Genomic DNA, 21235 nt, shown 5'->3' on the forward strand with positions numbered 1-21235 from the left:
AGACTTGGTGATGCCATCTGGAGAAAATGGTGAAAACTTTGTCAATGTTCCCATTATGCCTATATCTTAAATTAACCGACAGACGAATTTGTAACAAGACCCTTTGAAGCTGATTGGATAGACAAAAAACTTAACAACCTGTTTTCATTATATAATTTTATTGTGATTACAAAAAAATACGTTTACAAAATTTAAGCATAAAATATTTGTAAATTCATTATTTTTGGTATGAAACCAGTAACGTTTTGAAGCATTGCAAGTTACCACCAAAACTGTCTACAATTACATGTTACCAGGACTATCGTTACTGAGACTGAAGCCTACAGGCATTTGGGCCACATCCATCAAGACTGATGTGGTTGTGCACCGCAGTGCATCTCTCCACTAAATCAGCTCATTCGGCGCAGGTTATCTGTAGAAGTTTTGGACTACTGCTTACAATAACATCCTTCTAACAACACAAAGCTGGTTGAACATTAGGGCAAGTATCATTGTCAAGTTAATAGTCAGTAATTACAACATTTCAGAAAGGCATTGATACTTAATCCCATGACAGAAGACTTTCTGAGAACAACAGTGGACAATGCAGGTTCTGAGAACAACAGTGGACAATGCAGGTAAGGCAGTGAAGAGGGTCACAACATTTCCCAAGTTACACCCCAGTGCATGATAAATCAACTCAAACCAGTTGAAAAGAACTTGAAAAGGCTGCATGAGACTTGTGTAAGTCGCCAACGTAAACAGAATACCAAACACACCGACTATTATGATAGAAGTCGTTCAAGCTTCGCCTGGAGTTGCTTGAAGTTTGCTACCAGACTGGTGACGGCCGGATCGGTGCTACTCATTGCCTGCAGCTCAACCAGGTATCCAGCTAAAGCATCGAGACACACGGTCGTCAACTGTCTCCTGAAAGTACAAGAAAGGCACCGTCACACAGAGACTCAAAGGCAGCTTTGAAGACTTACAAAATCAACTTCAAGCCTTAGCAACAGAGACCACACACATGACATGATGGAGCAAAACAGGACAAGTCTACACAGATTAGACACAGTTCTTCCAGCTGCGAGTCATACCTCTTGAACAAAATGCTTCCCTGGCTCAGAAACTTAACTTACATTAAGAATTGAAAAGATAGTTAAAGTAGTTATTATCTGCAATGTTTGAAGCCAGTTTGACCATTTGCCACAACTAATGCCTTGTCAAACATTCAACCCCTCAATCAAGGGGTGCTGGAGTGGAGACTTACCGCTCATAGTTGGGAACTCGTGTTGGATTCTCGGTGAATGATGACAAGAGCTGGCAGACGACATGAAGGAGGTGAAGAGGCTTCTTGCTTGCCTCCCAGAACGGATCCTACAATGAAAACAATGTTAACCTCAAGAGGCTCTCATGTACCATACAAGAACGTTAACCTCAAGAAGCTCTCATGTACCATACAAGAACGTTAACCTCAAGAAGCTCTCATGTACCATACAAGAACGTTAACCTCAAGAAGCTCTCATGTACCATACAAAACAAGTTAGGAATTACAAATGTAGAATATTTCTCTACATCCAGTCATAAAACAGGAGGAACTTTTTCAAACATGGCATGTTGCTGTTTCCATCGTTATTCATTTCCATTTGGGCTATCAAGTTGTGCTGTGGGTTATGAATAACCTGTACTAGAGCCAGTGTTTAATAATGTTTGAATCTGACAGTGAGAATCCCCAATAGTGACCTCCCCTCACAAAACCCGCGCTGAGCCGATGTATCTACCTTTGATTTGAAGAGCCTGTCATAAACCTCCTGGAGAGTGGCCAGTTTCACTCCAACCTTCTGCAGAATGGTGAACACCCATTTGATGTCAAAATTCTGCTGGCAGCTACGCTTCTCAAGATATTTCACAAGATAAGCTGAAAGAAAATGGAAAATGTTCTTACTCTACCATCAGTTGTCAATACTGCAATCACACTGACAGTCACGTGTCAACGTTCCAAAGTTTCAATATGAAGACTGCCATTGGGATAAACTGCCATCATCTCTGTCCCACACAATGCATCAATGGAAGTAAAGTGACCTGCCTTTGATTACAAGCAAACAGATGAGTGGAGTGCAGTTATTCAATCAACTTGTGATTATACAACCTCTCTACACAGCAACCATTAAAAACCTACCTATTGGGAAATATCTCTCCGTTGATACGTAAAGTTGAGCCAAAGCGACGATCTTGTTACTCAGCGTGTTCATGCGTGACTGGGGAGGTAGTGCAGCAGTGGCCGTCAACTCTACAATAAAGACACCATGCATCATTAGAGTCATTGAGATGGAAGCAGAGGATTTCTACACACACCATGCATCATTAGAGTCATTGAGAAGGAAGCAGAGGATTTCTACACAACAACAATTGAAGGGAATAATGAAGAATCAACTCCCTGCTGGTAAACTAAAGCTGGTCACACATGAAGCGCCAGGTGGTCGATGAGGAGGAGATGCAGCCTACCTTTCTCAATGATATCAGTCCAGATGGATTCAACTAGAGTCTGGTCGTAATGGCTAGCACAATGAACGATAGCCAACTTGCATTCAGCCAGGGAGAACGGATTAGCAAAATCAACAAAGAGCTGAAAGGAAAAGACACTTCTGTTTCACTATCAAGCTTGCTATGGTGAATAATCCGGAAGCAATCTGCAAGCTTTCAAATCAATGGCCAATGGTGGAAATGATTCACGCTTGTACGAGGGATGTATTCAGTGCTTAGACTGACATGACCAAGTGCCCTTACTGTGTATACTAATCACTTGAAGATGGCCTCTCTCCTCCTGCCTAAAGTCCCCCTTAAAGATGGCCTCTCTCCTCCTGCCTAAAGTCCCCCTTAAAGATGGCCTCTCTCCTCCTGCCTAAAGTCCCCCTTAAAGATGGCCTCTCTCCTCCTGCCTAAAGTCCCCCTTAAAGATGGCCTCTCTCCTCCTGCCTAAAGTCCCCCTTAAAGATGGCCTCTCTCCTCCTGCCTAAAGTCCCCCTTAAAGATGGCCTCTCTCCTCCTGCCTAAAGTCCCCCTTAAAGATGGCCTCTCTCCTCCTGCCTAAAGTCCCCCTTAAAGATGGCCTCTCTCCTCCTGCCTAAAGTCCCCCTTAAAGATGGCCTCTCTCCTCCTGCCTAAAGTCCCCCTTAAAGATGATTCACATCAAATTTTTCCATCAAAAACTTACAGTGGTAATATCCAATAGCTCAGTATTGAGTCGACTCAGCGCTTCTTTTACTCTTGGAAGATCAGACGTCCATCGTTGTAGCGTTTCCATCACCTGGAGCTGGAGACGAGCAACCTCCATCTTCTCTTCAAGTTCATGCAGGAATTCTCCCTCGCTTGCTGAGCCGGAATGCATGGCGGAACTCTTAGCACACATGATAGCTCTCGACAGGTATTCAATTCTTGTACGGAGAGGAATGTCAGTGCTGGAAAGAGGCAAGTAATAAATGCCCATACTCCAGTCACCTGGCAGTTCAACATACCATCTCTCTCACACTGTTCATATGCATTCATTACACACAGTCATCATCTGCACAGTGAACATGATTGTTCGTGATTCCTTGCAATATGCCCCAAAAAAGGTTGATATAAAACGGTGTTGGGATAATTTCACTGACTTACAACTGGGCACATGTATAGACTTCTTCAAATACAAACTCTCTCAAAAATATCAACAGCTACTTCAGTCTGCCAGAATTCAATCAGAAACTGGTGTAATTTGACTTACCACACTCGGTCAGCAAGTTTGGCCTGAATCTTTGCAGCAGCAGAATAATTCTTTGACTTCTCGTAATGCTTCCAGAGGAGATCAAGAATGTTGAGATCATCCGGACTGAACATGGCCTCCCTCTTCAGATATGCTTCCAAGAATGGTGACTGGATCTGCCAAACAGATGATAGACTTTTAAAAATCTACCTGACCTCCCAGCGAGACTCAGCGACACCAAGATTGGTGCTGATATCATACTGATGGATCTGCACACAAAGACAAGACACAAATGACGCTGTTATCTTTCTTTCTTAGAATGAAACACACTCAGGTCCCCCACCAAGCAGACTTAAGTCAAAGGCTCACCAGTCTGAAGCCCAAACATATACCCTCAGTCTTACCTCAAGTAACTTCTCTGTCAGCTGGTACTTTATCAACCAACTGTACAACTCGACATGGAAGAGTTCATCAGTGGACTTGAGTCCAAGCTGTAACACTTGTTCACTCTGCAAATGAAACATCCAATTAGTACTGTATGTGGAGAGAATACAAGCATCCTGACTCACGGCCAACTTTACAATTCCTACTGTACTTAAGTATTGGAGGTTTCTTGATCATTCCTTCTCCTGTGTTGCTATCATGAGTGTTTGTTGTGTGTTATAGGCCTAGATGCTGCTTCTCAGCCAGGGCGGTAGAGTCCATCTAAGGCTGTGACATGCTAACCATGTCATAGGCACTAGGTACAAGGAGAATTGGGTTTACACCTTGATAACTCAAGTAAAGAAACAGGCAAGGTGATCTGCTGTGTGAACTATCACGTGGCTGAAACCACGAGACATCTTCTCTTGGACTGCCAAATAAACTCACATATTGTTCTGCCTCGGCATTGGACATCTGGTTTGGATCTGGAGCTGGTGGAGGTCCAGGCATCTGGGGGACGCTCGGAGCCTGGGGATGTTTACAACTGATGGTCATGAGGTTCTCCAATGTCTTAGTGATGCGCTTGTAAGCATCAGATCTGCAATAGGACAAACACCACATGATATTAGAACCTGTTCACTTAGGTTGTACAGTAGCATAGATAAGGTAAGGTAAACCCTCACCAAAGTGTTTCATGACCAACAAAAGCTGACATTCCTCTGTAAAAGTGCAGCACTGAATGTAAAAAACACAAGATTTGTCCTCAACACAAATAATTATACAAGCTATAAACTGACTATCTTGTATGATTTCCTGAGAAACTTTCAAACGCTCAGCCGGCCATTAGGAATTTCTACCTGGCAATATAAGCATTGCGCCCCTCCAGGTCATCTCCTCTTGCTCCATTGTTATAGAAGTGCATGGCGAGCTGCTGCGGGTCTCGCTTCTCTGCCGCGGCCAGACACAGGTCAACTATCCCCTCAAAGTAGCGCACGCCGGCAAACTGTGAACACACCATTGCAAGATCCAGCTGGGATGTCACGTTCTTGTACAGCTGTAAGGGAAGTGCAATCAAGTTTAGATGAGTCTGATTCACTACTTAGAATTCTTCTGTTCACTGAAGCTGAATCCAAGTTCCCAGTAAGAAGAAAGGGAAATGCATTAAGAATTCTTTTGGCCAGCTGATTTTCTACATTTTGAGCACAAGAACAAAAGCAACTGGAATTGGATGGGGTCTTTTGGTGGGCCTAGCATAGACGCATGGTACAAGGAATCTTGGCTTTAAGTTCAAAGTAAAGCTATTTGCTCTTGGTTGCCAACCAGTGTAGCAGTGCCAGGAGTTGAAGACCTTGAGGCTAAGTCTAACACAGGACCATGCAGGGTCTCGTTCGTAAGTATGAAACAGACCATGAGTGCCTCCCTCAGCATCTTTTCCTTCTCTTGTTTATTCTGCACGACTTTGGCAGCTTTCAGGATCTCGTTGGCTTTGGAGCAGGTAGCATCTTCACAGCTGTACAATGACGGACAGATCTCCCTGAGTCGATTACTGATGGCGTCAACTGTGGCATTATCGTTCAGGTAACAGTTGATGAGGCAGGTGATCAAGGCACAACACATCTGAAAGTATCATCAATTAGGTTGGATGATTCATGCAAATGGTCCTTGCTCAATGTAACGAGATATGCTTCCATGAGATGAGAGCCTGAGAATGAAAGGGCAAATCAGCCTGAGAGAACTCACCTCTTTCCCATTCACCACCAGATTCCTAAACGTCATACTCTTCAACTGGTTCAGCTGGTCCTTGCTGAGAGCGGCCGCCACGATATGGAACTGATGATCCGTAATGATCTTCCACAGTCCCAGGACCTCATTTGTTCTCTGTACCAACTGCTGCACATACTGCAGAGAGGCGTTTTCCTGTGCCTGAGCCTCCAGCTGGAACTTGCGGCGTTGTTGTTCGTCGTGTTGACTATCCGGGTAATGTCCAACGAGACGACTCTGCTGGATATTGGTGTAACCACCCAAACTGGAAGAGAATCAAGACAAAACTCTCATCCTGGCATCTTCTCACCTACTTTTCCCTTATTTCTACTCTAGTTAACTTGTTTATCAGGATATTGGCAGGTCTGAACGCTCCATAATATGGATGATTAAGTGATTCCTACCTGTCTACTGCCATAGGTGACACAAACTGTCCATGAAATCTTTAAGTCCATCCAGCTGACACAGATGCCAGCTCAGTTCCTTCTATTCTTACCTGTCTACTGCTATAGGTGACACGAACTGTGAGTTCACGTCCATGAAATCTTTAAGTCCATCCAGCTGACACAGATGCCAGCTCAGTTCCTTCTATTCTTACCTGTCTACTGCTATAGGTGACACAAACTGTGAGTTCACGTCCATGAAATCTTTAAGTCCATCCAGCTGACACAGATGCCAGCTCAGTTCCTTCTATTCTTACCTGTCTACTGCTATAGGTGACACGAACTGTGAGTTCACGTCCATGAAATCTTTAAGTCCATCCAGCTGACACAGATGCCAGCTCAGTTCCTTCCCTTCACAACGACTCGCCAGCTGGAAACAAACATAATATCATCAATGAAACTAAGATAAAGAAGAAAGAGAATTAGTCAAACGAGAGGACTAGATATAGATACAACAGATATTGAGATGACTCTGCCATCTGAAATGGATGTCACTTGAATAACTCTACATATCATACATGCAAGGCTATTAACTGGTGGTCAGACTGAACCTCTGAGTCAGAGTGTTTGGTGGGGGAAGCGACTTTTTGTGGATCAACCAACCTTGCCACACATAGCATGAACAAAAGTATGTGCAAAAAGCAAACTTACAAACTGACTTTTCCCAGCAGGAGTTTGATAAGGAATATCCGAGACGATCTTGTTGTCCCACAGTGGACGAATAATCCTGCTGAAATAGATACAGATGCCGTTGTGCTTTCCTGAGAATGTGACGTCAGCGATTGGTGCAGGTCCAGTACCACTGGATGATACCATTGGATAAGGTGTCATAGGGTGTTGTCCGTACATGTAGTGGTCGCCGTAGTTGGGGTTCGGGGTGGACATGTGTTGTGGCTGGATACCATGTCCCGGTGTGAAGGCAAACGACTGTCCCCCTGTCTGGCTGTACATTGTCACGTTAGGAGGGTAGGCACTCGACTGCAAACCTGGAAAATCGAGTGATGATTGATGCAGTAAAGTTTGTGGGACTACAGGGGAATATTGGCTTGCACTTGCTAAGTCATTTGATGAATCTGTGCGACAAGATACCCAAAAGGCAACAGGCAGATTCTCGTGGCATCTCAATTTCTCCCCTCTTCCCAAACTCACCTTGTTGAGTTTGGTACCCAGTCGGTCCAACGTTACTAACAGCAGGGGATGATATCTGTGAACCAGAGAACGATGGCTTCGGTTCCCCTCCGTAGAGGAAGAACGCCCGCGTTGCCCTCTCAGAAACTGACTGTTTGGCTTCTCCGTTGTGACAAGCTAATATCAGACAGGTGGCACAGGCTTGGTCCTCCTGTAAGAGATTTAGAAATACTTATCAATTTGACTATGTTCGGCTTCTCTTACAATGGATAGATCCTTACTCAAAGCACTTAGGCAACCCAGGGTCCCAGGGAAGTTAATGGATTTGCTCTGATACAGAGCATAGAGGATACTTGGGGATCATGACTTGTTGATCATAATGATGGAGATGTTCACCAAGAACTTAATCATGGTCAGGTTTTTCAGGTAGAAATGCAAGGAAAAAGGCTTCCACGGTGAGGACGCATGTACATCTTTTACTTTCTAATGCAAAGGCTAAGCACAACTCACCCCGTGAAGTTTAAAGAATGCCTGGACCTGCTCATTGTCTGATCCATTGTTACTCGCCAGTAACTGCTGAAGTTGGTTAACTGGATGGTACTTGTCCATGAGATGACTACCCTGAAACATAACATCATCAAATAGAGGTATGGTTCAACACTTCTTGTGTGACCACAAGAGGTGGATAGTAACTGCTGAAGTTGGTTAACTGGATGGTACTTGTCCATGAGATGACTACCCTGAAACATAACATCATCAAATAGAGGCATGGTTCAACACTTCTTGCGTGACCACAAGAGGTGGATAGTAATTGTTGAAGTTGGTTAACTGGATGGTACTTGTCCATGAGATGACTACCCTGAAACATAACATCATCAAATAGAGGCATGGTTCAACACTTCTTGCGTGACCACAAGAGGTGGATAGTAACTGCTGAAGTTGGTTAACTGGATGGTACTTGTCCATGAGATGACTACCCTGAAACATAACATCATCAAATAGAGGCATGGTTCAACACTTCTTGCGTGACCACAAGAGGTGGATAGTAACTGCTGAAGTTGGTTAACTGGATGGTACTTGTCCATGAGATGACTACCCTGAAACATAACATCATCAAATAGAGGCATGGTTCAACACTTCTTGCGTGACCACAAGAGGTGGATAGTAACTGCTGAAGTTGGTTAACTGGATGGTACTTGTCCATGAGATGACTACCCTGAAACATAACATCATCAAATAGAGGCATGGTTCAACACTTCTTGCGTGACCACAAGAGGTGGATAGTAACTGCTGAAGTTGGTTAACTGGATGGTACTTGTCCATGAGATGACTACCCTGAAACATAACATCATCAAATAGAGGCATGGTTCAACACTTCTTGCGTGACCACAAGAGGTGGATAGTAACTGTTGAAGTTGGTTAACTGGATGGTACTTGTCCATGAGATGACTACCCTGAAACATAACATCATCAAATAGAGGCATGGTTCAACACTTCTTGCGTGACCACAAGAGGTGGATAGTAACTGCTGAAGTTGGTTAACTGGATGGTACTTGTCCATGAGATGACTACCCTGAAACATAACATCATCAAATAGAGGCATGGTTCAACACTTCTTGCGTGACCACAAGAGGTGGATAGTAACTGCTGAAGTTGGTTAACTGGATGGTACTTGTCCATGAGATGACTACCCTGAAACATAACATCATCAAATAGAGGCATGGTTCAACACTTCTTGCGTGACCACAAGAGGTGGATAGTAACTGTTGAAGTTGGTTAACTGGATGGTACTTGTCCATGAGATGACTACCCTGAAACATAACATCATCAAATAGAGGCATGGTTCAACACTTCTTGCGTGACCACAAGAGGTGGATAGTAATTGTTGAAGTTGGTTAACTGGATGGTACTTGTCCATGAGATGACTACCCTGAAACATAACATCATCAAATAGAGGCATGGTTCAACACTTCTTGCGTGACCACAAGAGGTGGATAGTAACTGCTGAAGTTGGTTAACTGGATGGTACTTGTCCATGAGATGACTACCCTGAAACATAACATCATCAAATAGAGGCATGGTTCAACACTTCTTGCGTGACCACAAGAGGTGGATAGTAACTGCTGAAGTTGGTTAACTGGATGGTACTTGTCCATGAGATGACTACCCTGAAACATAACATCATCAAATAGAGGCATGGTTCAACACTTCTTGCGTGACCACAAGAGGTGGATAGTAACTGTTGAAGTTGGTTAACTGGATGGTACTTGTCCATGAGATGACTACCCTGAAACATAACATCATCAAATAGAGGCATGGTTCAACACTTCTTGCGTGACCACAAGAGGTGGATAGTAACTGTTGAAGTTGGTTAACTGGATGGTACTTGTCCATGAGATGACTACCCTGAAACATAACATCATCAAATAGAGGCATGGTTCAACACTTCTTGCGTGACCACAAGAGGTGGATAGTAACTGTTGAAGTTGGTTAACTGGATGGTACTTGTCCATGAGATGACTACCCTGAAACATAACATCATCAAATAGAGGCATGGTTCAACACTTCTTGCGTGACCACAAGAGGTGGATAGTAACTGCTGAAGTTGGTTAACTGGATGGTACTTGTCCATGAGATGACTACCCTGAAACATAACATCATCAAATAGAGGTATGGTTCAACACTTCTTGCGTGACCACAAGAGGTGGATAGTAACTGTTGAAGTTGGTTAACTGGATGGTACTTGTCCATGAGATGACTACCCTGAAACATAACATCATCAAATAGAGGCATGGTTCAACACTTCTTGCGTGACCACAAGAGGTGGATAGTAACTGCTGAAGTTGGTTAACTGGATGGTACTTGTCCATGAGATGACTACCCTGAAACATAACATCATCAAATAGAGGTATGGTTCAACACTTCTTGCGTGACCACAAGAGGTGGATAGTAACTGCTGAAGTTGGTTAACTGGATGGTACTTGTCCATGAGATGACTACCCTGAAACATAACATCATCAAATAGAGGCATGGTTCAACACTTCTTGCGTGACCACAAGAGGTGGATAGTAACTGCTGAAGTTGGTTAACTGGATGGTACTTGTCCATGAGATGACTACCCTGAAACATAACATCATCAAATAGAGGCATGGTTCAACACTTCTTGCGTGACCACAAGAGGTGGATAGTAACTGCTGAAGTTGGTTAACTGGATGGTACTTGTCCATGAGATGACTACCCTGAAACATAACATCATCAAATAGAGGCATGGTTCAACACTTCTTGCGTGACCACAAGAGGTGGATAGTAACTGCTGAAGTTGGTTAACTGGATGGTACTTGTCCATGAGATGACTACCCTGAAACATAACATCATCAAATAGAGGCATGGTTCAACACTTCTTGCGTGACCACAAGAGGTGGATAGTAACTGCTGAAGTTGGTTAACTGGATGGTACTTGTCCATGAGATGACTACCCTGAAACATAACATCATCAAATAGAGGCATGGTTCAACACTTCTTGCGTGACCACAAGAGGTGGATAGTAACTGCTGAAGTTGGTTAACTGGATGGTACTTGTCCATGAGATGACTACCCTGAAACATAACATCATCAAATAGAGGTATGGTTCAACACTTCTTGCGTGACCACAAGAGGTGGATAGTAACTGCTGAAGTTGGTTAACTGGATGGTACTTGTCCATGAGATGACTACCCTGAAACATAACATCATCAGATAGAGGTATGGTTCAACACTTCTTGCGTGACCACAAGAGGTGGATAGTTCACAGGCCCTATAACTTACATGAGAACTGAGCAGTACATATGACCTAATCGGCTCCACATGTTGCATGACCACAAGAGGTTGATAGTTCCAAGGCCCGGTAACTTACATGAGAACTGAGCAGTACATATGACCTAATCGGCTTGACATGTTGCATGACCACAAGAGGTGGATAGTTCACAGGCCCTATAACTTACATGAGAACTGAGCAGTACATATGACCTAATCGGCTTGACATGTTGCATGACCACAAGAGGTGGATAGTTCACAGGCCCTATAACTTACATGAGAACTGAGCAGTACATATGACCTAATCGGCTTGACATGTTGCATGACCACAAGAGGTGGATAGTTCCAAGGCCTGGTAACTTACATGAGAACTGAGCAGTACATATGACCTAATCGGCTCCACATGTTGTGTGACCACAAGAGGTGGATAGTTCACAGGCCCTATAACTTACATGAGAACTGAGCAGTACATATGACCTAATCGGCTTGACATGTTGCATGACCACAAGAGGTGGATAGTTCACAGGCCCTATAACTTACATGAGAACTGAGCAGTACATATGACCTAATCGGCTTGACATGTTGCATGACCACAAGAGGTGGATAGTTCACAGGCCCTATAACTTACATGAGAACTGAGCAGTACATATGACCTAATCGGCTTGACATGTTGCATGACCACAAGAGGTGGATAGTTCCAAGGCCCGGTAACTTACATGAGAACTGAGCAGTACATATGACCTAATCGGCTCCACATGTTGTGTGACCACAAGAGGTGGATAGTTCACAGGCCCTATACACTTACATGAGAACTGAGCAGTACATATGACCTAATCGGCTCCACATGTTGTGTGACCACAAGAGGTGGATAGTTCACAGGCCCTATACACTTACATGAGAACTGAGCAGTACATATGACCTAATCGGCTTGACATGTTGCATGACCACAAGAGGTGGATAGTTCCAAGGCCCGGTAACTTACATGAGAACTGAGCAGTACATATGACCTAATCGGCTTGACATGTTGCATGACCACAAGAGGTGGATAGTTCCAAGGCCCGGTAACTTACATGAGAACTGAGCAGTACATATGACCTAATCGGCTTGACATGTTGCATGACCACAAGAGGTGGATAGTTCCAAGGCCCGGTAACTTACATGAGAACTGAGCAGTACATATGACCTAATCGGCTTGACATGTTGCATGACCACAAGAGGTGGATAGTTCCAAGGCCCGGTAACTTACATGAGAACTGAGCAGTACATATGACCTAATCGGCTCCACATGTTGTGTGACCACAAGAGGAGGGTCAGACTTTTCAAGGATCTTTCCATTTTGTGGATATTCAAGAACGTTGTATGGGGTCCCTTCGCTCGTCACTTCCGACATTGCCCACGTTCGGCCATCAACCGGAGACGTTCCCTGCAAAAACCAGATATTTTGTTAGTATATTCGAAGTTGAAATGAAAGCGGTCAATTACATTTAGGTTTATAGCCAGTTATCTAACAAGTTGGAGGAGTAGCTGCATTAGACAGTGCTCCCAGTGAGCTGTTTTGCCTTTGATTACTCTGTCACTAGACGGACCAGGTTCTCCAAATCGATGGAGAAACACTGATAAGGAGGTTTGCATGTCCAACTAAATAAAGTGGATTTGATATGGGAAACTTTGTCAATTTGCACTTTGCCAATGGTGTCATGGTACGACTGAACCGACAGCATGACTAATGTCTTTGAACCATCCACCGGTGAAGTGGAACAGGATAGTATCTAGATGTATCTGAAGTGCCACTAATGACATCGCCACATTGCCCAGAGGCCAAGGTTTATGTTGAAGATGACGATAGTCTGATATTCAAAATGACAAAAATGTATAGCATTGCATCACAGCAGTGATCTTGTTTAAACAGCTTACGAAAGTTTCCATGAGCTGTGAATGGAAAGGGAACGTATCGCCACCAATCGTCCACAGAAGATCGCTTTCCTCTGTTTGACTTGACGCCACAACGAGGGTGCCGCGATTATAGTGCGCCATGTGGATGTGACTTGGTCGCTGGGTTGCAGCACTGGCAGTGAATCCCGGAGGAAGACGCACGTGAACCAGAGACAGCATGGAGGGCCTCTTGTCTCGTGTATGGAACGGTGAAGTCGTGAAATATAACCTAACACCTGGAAAAAAATAATTTTAAGAGTCAATCTAACGTTTTGAACCTAAATTCACTCAAAATCTTGCCTTCAATGCAACCAATATCCAACTGCATTCTCGCCCAGGAGTAGATGGTAACGACTGCTACTAACTTCAAATGGGGCAACACCCATCGCTAGTTTATACTGTTGGATCAAGCATTCCCACAGGAGTTGTATCAAGGCTTAGGAAAGGTCCTTACCAGTACTTGTTATGGCTACTAGGTGAATATTGATAGACTCTGATTTCGGAATTGCTGCAATGTGGACTATTGTCTTGAAGTTGGATCGGTCTATCGTTCTAAAATAAGATGAAGAAATGTGTAAGATATAAAAAAAGTATATAACTCGGTCATCCAACAAAGATGATGCAGGCCTGGAAATCCAAGCTGTGAGGACAGTCGTTGAATAAACTTGCCTCGACTGCACGAGTTTGACACGGCAAGAAGTGAGAATGAGATGAGTAAGAAGAAGGTGAACCCACTTGGCAATATGCGCTGCATTCTGCATGGTCGTCTGCTGTGATACCGCGGCAACACGACTCATCCCAGTTCTATCCTCACCAAGATCATAAACCTGGAAGGCAAGTAGAGAAATTACACATCAACAATACAGACCCCTTGACATTTTTCAAGACCAGTATTTCTATGTTGGTCAGGCTGGGTTTGGCCAGAAGACATGGTGCCAATAGCCTAACTCTTTGGGAGGAAGAGCAAACTCAAGTTGTCAGGCTGGGTTTGGCCAGAAGACATGGTGCCAATAGCCTAACTCTTTGGGAGGAAGAGCAAGCTCAAGTTGTCAGGCTGGGCTAAGTATCTAAGCTCCTATTCAACCCAAAGACCAGTATTTCTATGTTGGTCAGCTGGGTTTGGCCAGAAGACATGGTGCCAATAGCCTAACTCTTTGGGAGGAAGAGCAAACTCAAGTTGTCAGGCTGGGTTTGGCCAGAAGACATGGTGCCAATAGCCTAACTCTTTGGGAGGAAGAGCAAGCTCAAGTTGTCAGGCTGGGCTAAGTATCTAAGCTCCTATTCAACCCAAGACATGGTGCCAATAGCCTAACTCTTTGGGAGGAAGAGCAAGCTCAAGTTGTCAGGCTGGGTTTGGCCAGAAGACATGGTGCCAATAGCCTAACTCTTTGGGAGGAAGAGCAAGTTGTCAGGCTGGGTTTGGCCAGAAGACATGGTGCCAATAGCCTAACTCTTTGGGAGGAAGAGCAAGCTCAAGTTGTCAGGCTGGGTTTGGCCAGAAGACATGGTGCCAATAGCCTAACTCTTTGGGAGGAAGAGCAAGCTCAAGTTGTCAGGCTGGGCTAAGTATCTAAGCTCCTATTCAACCCAAGACATGGTGCCAATAGCCTAACTCTTTGGGAGGAAGAGCAAGCTCAAGTTGTCAGGCTGGGTTTGGCCAGAAGACATGGTGCCAATAGCCTAACTCTTTGGGAGGAAGAGCAAGCTCAAGTTGTCAGGCTGGGCTAAGTATCTAAGCTCCTATTCAACCCAAGACATGGTGCCAATAGCCTAACTCTTTGGGAGGAAGAGCAAGCTCAAGTTGTCAGGCTGGGCTAAGTATCTAAGCTCCTATTCAACCCAAGACATGGTGCCAATAGCCTAACTCTTTGGGAGGAAGAGCAAGCTCAAGTTGTCAGGCTGGGTTTGGCCAGAAGACATGGTGCCAATAGCCTAACTCTTTGGGAGGAAGAGCAAGCTCAAGTTGTCAGGCTGGGCTAAGTATCTAAGCTCCTATTCAACCCAAGACATGGTGCCAATAGCCTAACTCTTTGGGAGGAAGAGCAAGCTCAAGTTGTCAGGCTGGGCTAAGTATCTAAGCTCCTATTCAACCCAAGACATGGTGCCAATAGCCTAACTCTTTGGGAGGAAGAGCAAGCTCAAGTTGTCAGGCTGGGTTTGGCCAGAAGACATGGTGCCAATAGCCTAACTCTTTGGGAGGAAGAGCAAGCTCAAGTTGTCAGGCTGGGCTAAGTATCTAAGCTCCTATTCAACCCAAGACATGGTGCCAATAGCCTAACTCTTTGGGAGGAAGAGCAAGCTCAAGTTGTCAGGCTGGGCTAAGTATCTAAGCTCCTATTCAACCCAAAGACAACCAATTCAGCTAAATTCACAACCATGATTTCCCCCCAGCCATGGCTCAACGACCCATGGGCAAGTTCTCATATATCGGTATATTGGAAGATTTATCAATATAGGGTTATTTATGACAAACATTTTTGATACAAGTAGTCAAAATTCTGTTGGCAATCATTCAAAGTCATTATGAAAACTGGAAGAAAAATGTTGCGACAAAGTTGAGGCGATTTTTGTGGCTACTCGTGGACTCTGTGATGTTTGAGCCATACCTGAATCGTGCCCTTCTCCGACCTGGTATAAATGATATGTCGACTCTCATCAATGGTCACCTGGCTAAGAGAATCTGCAAGACAAAACTTTGTTTGAAAGTAACGGAGAACAACCAAGTTGACTCAAACACATCAACTCGTTTCTCTTCAGGTTCGGTGGTCGATTCCAAAACATGACCAAATAAGCATATCCATAAAAGGTTTCATCTATTCATTCACCTTATTGATTTATTAACTTTTCATCTATCTAATTCAACTGGCCACGGCTGCCATGAGGTTTCCCAGCAACAACCTTAGCAACCACAAGCAACAATGAAAAGCAGGCTGAAGTTCATTCAAATCATAGCAATATGCGAAGGAAAATGGAATAAAAGTGTCCCAATAGAAATATTAAAAGAGGGGATATAAGCAAGACTCGTGGACCCATGATGGCCACTGCCGTGGGAGCGAGAGTTGAGAGAGTTACAATGACATGTCATTCTTTCTTTAAAGTCTGAAAACTGACATGATTCAAAAACACACCCACATTCACCCACTTACCATCATCAGCAAAAGAGAAGTTGAGAAAGGAAGGCACCAGGAAAGACAAGGAACTAGTCGAGTGGTTGATTTTACGACACTTTCTGCTAAACCACCCATCTTCTGCCTGAAGTAGGATATCAATACATTTACAGGAAATACAACCACTGAGTCAGTTTCAGGAATCAATGTCATCAGATAATGTCCCACTTTTCTCTGACAGATGGAAATGATGGGCCTGATTGCACTTTCCAAGAACCTCACGAGGTTTGTACCAGATATAGCACTCACTAGGACATGCAGGACAATGGGCTTTCATTCAAACACCCACAGGTTCTCAAATTCGTACAATATTAAAATGAAAGTGAAAGAACCCAGGTTTTGTTGGACCAGTAAATATCTTGTGAAGAAATCAATAAATGACACTCTGGTGACACATGTAGTTCCATTGATAATGGCCTCAATGAGACGGCTTATCATATCAATATATTATTTCACAGGTAAAAAACAACCCTTCAACAAAAGTAAGCAGTAGAATGTTGTGGCCATTCATGATTATGGAATTCAAATTGGCCGTGCTTTGAGGAACGACCACAACATGTTCACATGACTGTCACATGTTTTCTGGTTTGTTCAGATGCCGCTGAATGACTCCACAAATTAAAAGGCAAATGAGCAACAAACGAATTGGTGAGTACATTTATATCATAATCCCACTTCCTGTTCATCAGTTTAATCTTGGACTATCTTGTCAGTTAGAAGGGGTTTTTAAACATGGGCTCTTGTCAAATTCAGTTTCCATGTGATGTGTGGCTAACATGTGAGTGATGTACATCATTTGTACATGAGACATGTACATGAGCTGTGCAGAGACAATTGTACCAGATTGTAGTTCTGTTTCTTGTGACCGGAGAATCTCAATGTTGATTTATACTGTTCTCACCTGATAAACTAATTCATAGAGACAACCATCTTTGCCTGCCATGAATATCCTGCCATTGTCTGTGCCAGCTATCGTAGTGATGTACGTGCCATCAGTCGATAGTGAAAACAGCGGATCAGGCAGGAGGTGCATGTCTTCGTCTTCATAATCTGCATCTTTTGGACCTGAAGAAAAGATTAAAATGCTTGTTTTGTTTAACACATCTCATTGATACAACTGAAGAGATTGACTGACAAGGACTTAGACAGGAAAACATGACACTTCTCGTGGATCTGTTCCATACCTACCTTCATACGGCTGAGAAAAACTAACTCCAAGGAGTACGATCTCGACAGGAGTGGCCAGACACAAGAGATACTGTATATGTGGCTGGAATATACCTACAACAAGGAAGGAGGCCTATATTAGCACACACAACAAAAAACCATAACAAGTAAAAACTAAATATTGTTGGCAAGTGCAGTGACCTACTTATTGAATGAATGTGCAGATCAAAAAGACCAAAAATTGATTCAATTCACAAGGATTGGAGGTTCATATTCACAGGCTGACTAATTTCAGTGAAGATCAGAAAAATTACTTTGAAAGAGAGGAAGTGCAATTACATGTACTTACCCGGTTTGGGACTGATCAAGCCAGCACTCAGGATCGTCTCACTGAGGCCATCAAAGTAGGCCACATCTCTCCTGAAGGAACATGTGTGAACAATGGTTAATTTCAAAGGATTACAATGTGTCAAGCCCTGTGACAATGAAAGTAGAGAAATGATACTCAATCTTGTTTTCTGAAATCTCACTAGCTCCAGGACCAATGCTATTCTCTCTTTATTTCCAACATAGAATCACAATATGATGCTTGCATGTTGCTGGCATGGTATCCTTGTCCCTTTGGCATCCACCATTACACACAGCTTTTTCACACTGTGTGATCTGAACTCAACACAACAAAACTAAGTACTTACCCGTTTTCATATTTCCAAACAAATATATCACTATCGATACAAATGTAAGCACGTTTAATGGCTGGGAAAAGTCCCATCAGGCAGTTGCATTGCATATCTGAGGGCTGTGAAGGAAATATCAAATAATGTTGAACAGAAGGAGATCCACTTGACAAATGACCTGATACATGCCCGATACATGCCACAGCACATTCACATGATCAGCCATGATCATGTAGACTATGGAGAGAAAGTGATAGGTTTCAAAAGGATACGCCCGAACTGTTCAATGATGTCATGAGGTAACGGGTGTTTTCTGACAGCACTCACTTCACTAACTGATTCCAGGCCAATCTTTGAATCGGCCAAACTTGGATAGTCATTGTCATGAAGTCCACTCACGCTAGGCTGGGCTGGAACAAAAGGCAATACATGTTTTTTCAAATTATAATGAAAAAGTAGCTCAGGTTCCTCTCTTATTCATAAACCACAAAATCTTTTCTGTGCTTTACTGTTGTGCCAGCTATAAAATCATTTGAAAGAGAAAGCCATAAATTAAAGAAGGCCACTGTTGTGGATGAATGTGAAAGTAAAAGCCTCTACAGTAACAATAACTCAATGTATTTTAACAGACATCACAATGAAATGGAGACTTCACTAATACAAACTCTTGTTCCATCATGCCCGAATGAACAACAGCAGCAAATAATATGATAAAACTTGCAGAAATCAATAAAAAAACTTCTTATTTGAGTGATAAATCATGAAGTAATAATGATAATGGACAAGCAAGCAAAAGCCGATTGTTCACGATAGACGCCGATCTTGTCAATATATCATTACCGGTACCGGTAGGCCTATATAATAATATATCAGCAAAAATCAAAACACAACATACTAATATATAATTAGAATTCTACCAGTAATTTTGTGGGCGGTGTTAAGCTTATTCTTTATCCTAGGCTCACCTAAGCAGAACAGTTTAACATGTTTTCGTAGATTTGAATATATCGTGCAGTAGAGTAGGTACAATCATAGCAGCAATAAACGGCAGTCTAACAAAACATACTGTGAGAAGTGACCTTGAGCAGATCAGAAAGGTCGCTGTAACTGCCATCAGCTTGGAGATGCTTGTCCACAAGGCGACTTGAATGTTCCAGGACATCTTGAGAGGTCATCAGCATTCTGGCCCCGGACATGGACATGTAAGACGTCATATTTGTTCAGTGTCAGTGTCAACTACCTAACATGTCGCAGTGAAACACCTGGAAAGGAAATATTTAGCACTTTCTGATTGAACCTAGGATCGAGTAAAATGTGTTTGACAGAGTCTACTTGAGTCGATGGCAGAATCCCTGGCAAATGGCAGATGCTTCAAAGACGAGCTCAAGACGGACAAGAGGTTAGCCGTAGATAAGCACCTTTTGGTAGTACCGGGTAATGACCTTCTTTTTTTTGAATTTGTCAGGGATTCAGCCACATGGATACTTTACAATGGTCATTTACAAAATGATCATTTTGTATGATTGCAGTTTGATATAATACAGGGGCCTATCATCCAATCATCATGGTACTGGTAGGCGGCATGGCTATAGTTAGTATATAGCCACTAGTATAGTATAGTCTCTCTGAATTTGGTTACTTATTCCTTATTCTTCATTCCCCATTCTACTTATTCCCAATCCTAGGACATTTTATTGCCAAAAATAACTGCATTAAGGCCTTACTAATGAATTAGTGCCTTCGCCCTCACATTGGGAACGGCGAATAAGGAATACGGCGAGTATTGAGAATGAAATTGCGTCGTGGTGGTGTGCAGAAAACGGTTTCGGTGCCAGATTTCTCTGATCACAAACACCGCGTGAATCTATTTGATGAAGATGAAGTAGTGAACGCACGAACAAAGATTATTGCACTACTTCTTTACCATTTATTAAGTCTTTTATCAAGCATTTGATAACAAAACCGATCTCATGAGCTACTATTTAACAAGCAATCCTATAATTTATAGACGGCGGCGCAACTCTATTTCCGTATCCGGTAGTGCAAAATTGCGCGCATCGACGCACCGTGTTCAAAACAATGCGCAATTTACATATGCATTGTTATCTTTGCTGTGATCAGAACATATTCTATTTGAAAGATTCTAATGTGATGATGCTTATAATTCTCGCAACTTTAGTCACATTACACCAGCCAGACGCGGATCCAAGGGGGGGGGCGCACCCGGCGCACGCCCCCCCCCCAAGATCGTTTTCTGGTGATAATTATTCAAAAACTAGGTGTGCAAACTCCACCAAACTTCTAAATCTTGTTTATTGAAAGTGTTTTAGGAGCTTGAAAACATTTTTAACCATATACACCCTATTATTTCGCGTTGGACGCCACTGGTCGCCACTGGACATAAATAGGATGACCCGTCTCGAGCGCCACCCAACGTCTGTTTTTTTTATACGACCGCGTTCGCTGACGTCCTCTTTCACAAAAACATGTGAGGGAAGTTTGCGCGAGCGCCACCCAACGTCTGTTTTGATATACGACCGCGTTCTCCGACGTCCTCTTTCACAAAAACATGTGAGGGAAGTTTGCGCGAGCGCCACCCAACGTCTGTTTTAATATACGACCGCGTTCTCCGACGTCCTCTTTCACAAAAACATGCAAGACAAGTTTGCGCGAGCGACGACCGCTCACAAAAACATGTACAGATTTTTTTGCGGTTTTCACGGCCCATAGGCTGTGCCTGTCTCATCTCTCTTACCATATTGCAAGCATGGTGGAGCATCCAAGACTGATTCAGCCTGGCTGTGCCTGTCTCATCTCTCTCATCATATTGCAAGCATGGTGGAGCATCCAAGACTGATTCAGCCTGGCTGTGCCTGTCTCATCTCTCTCATCATATTGCAAGCATGGTGGAGCAGCCAGGACTGATTCGGCCTGGCTGTGCCTGTCTCATCTCTCTTACCATATTGCAAGCATGGTGGAGCAGCCAAGACTGATTCAGCCTGGCTGTGCCTGTCTCATCTCTCTTAC

General features: G+C 43.4%; 1 protein-coding gene across 1 annotated transcript; it reads right to left on the reverse strand.

The window, feature by feature from the left end:
* Positions 1–161: 161 nt before the first annotated feature.
* On the reverse strand, positions 162–20217 carry LOC135486845 (nuclear pore complex protein Nup155-like). The gene is made up of 30 exons (XM_064769948.1): positions 20133–20217; positions 19275–19470; positions 18481–18618; positions 18227–18323; positions 17881–17951; positions 17553–17645; positions 17266–17429; positions 16344–16449; positions 15804–15877; positions 13933–14024; positions 13652–13749; positions 13180–13433; positions 12512–12688; positions 7984–8094; positions 7495–7684; positions 6997–7331; positions 6611–6715; positions 6399–6490; positions 5882–6167; positions 5549–5758; positions 4999–5195; positions 4589–4739; positions 4123–4227; positions 3740–3894; positions 3194–3437; positions 2485–2605; positions 2159–2269; positions 1761–1897; positions 1250–1356; positions 162–909 (listed from the first exon to the last, which is right to left on the reverse strand). Exons 2-30 carry the CDS (start codon positions 19420–19422, stop codon positions 765–767), a joined length of 4314 nt encoding a protein of 1437 aa, XP_064626018.1. The 5' UTR covers positions 19423–19470; positions 20133–20217; the 3' UTR covers positions 162–764.
* Between the last annotated feature and the right edge of the window lie 1018 nt (positions 20218–21235).

This window comes from Lineus longissimus, chromosome 4 (genome assembly GCF_910592395.1).
Source record: "Lineus longissimus chromosome 4, tnLinLong1.2, whole genome shotgun sequence".
NCBI lineage: Eukaryota > Metazoa > Nemertea > Pilidiophora > Heteronemertea > Lineidae > Lineus > Lineus longissimus.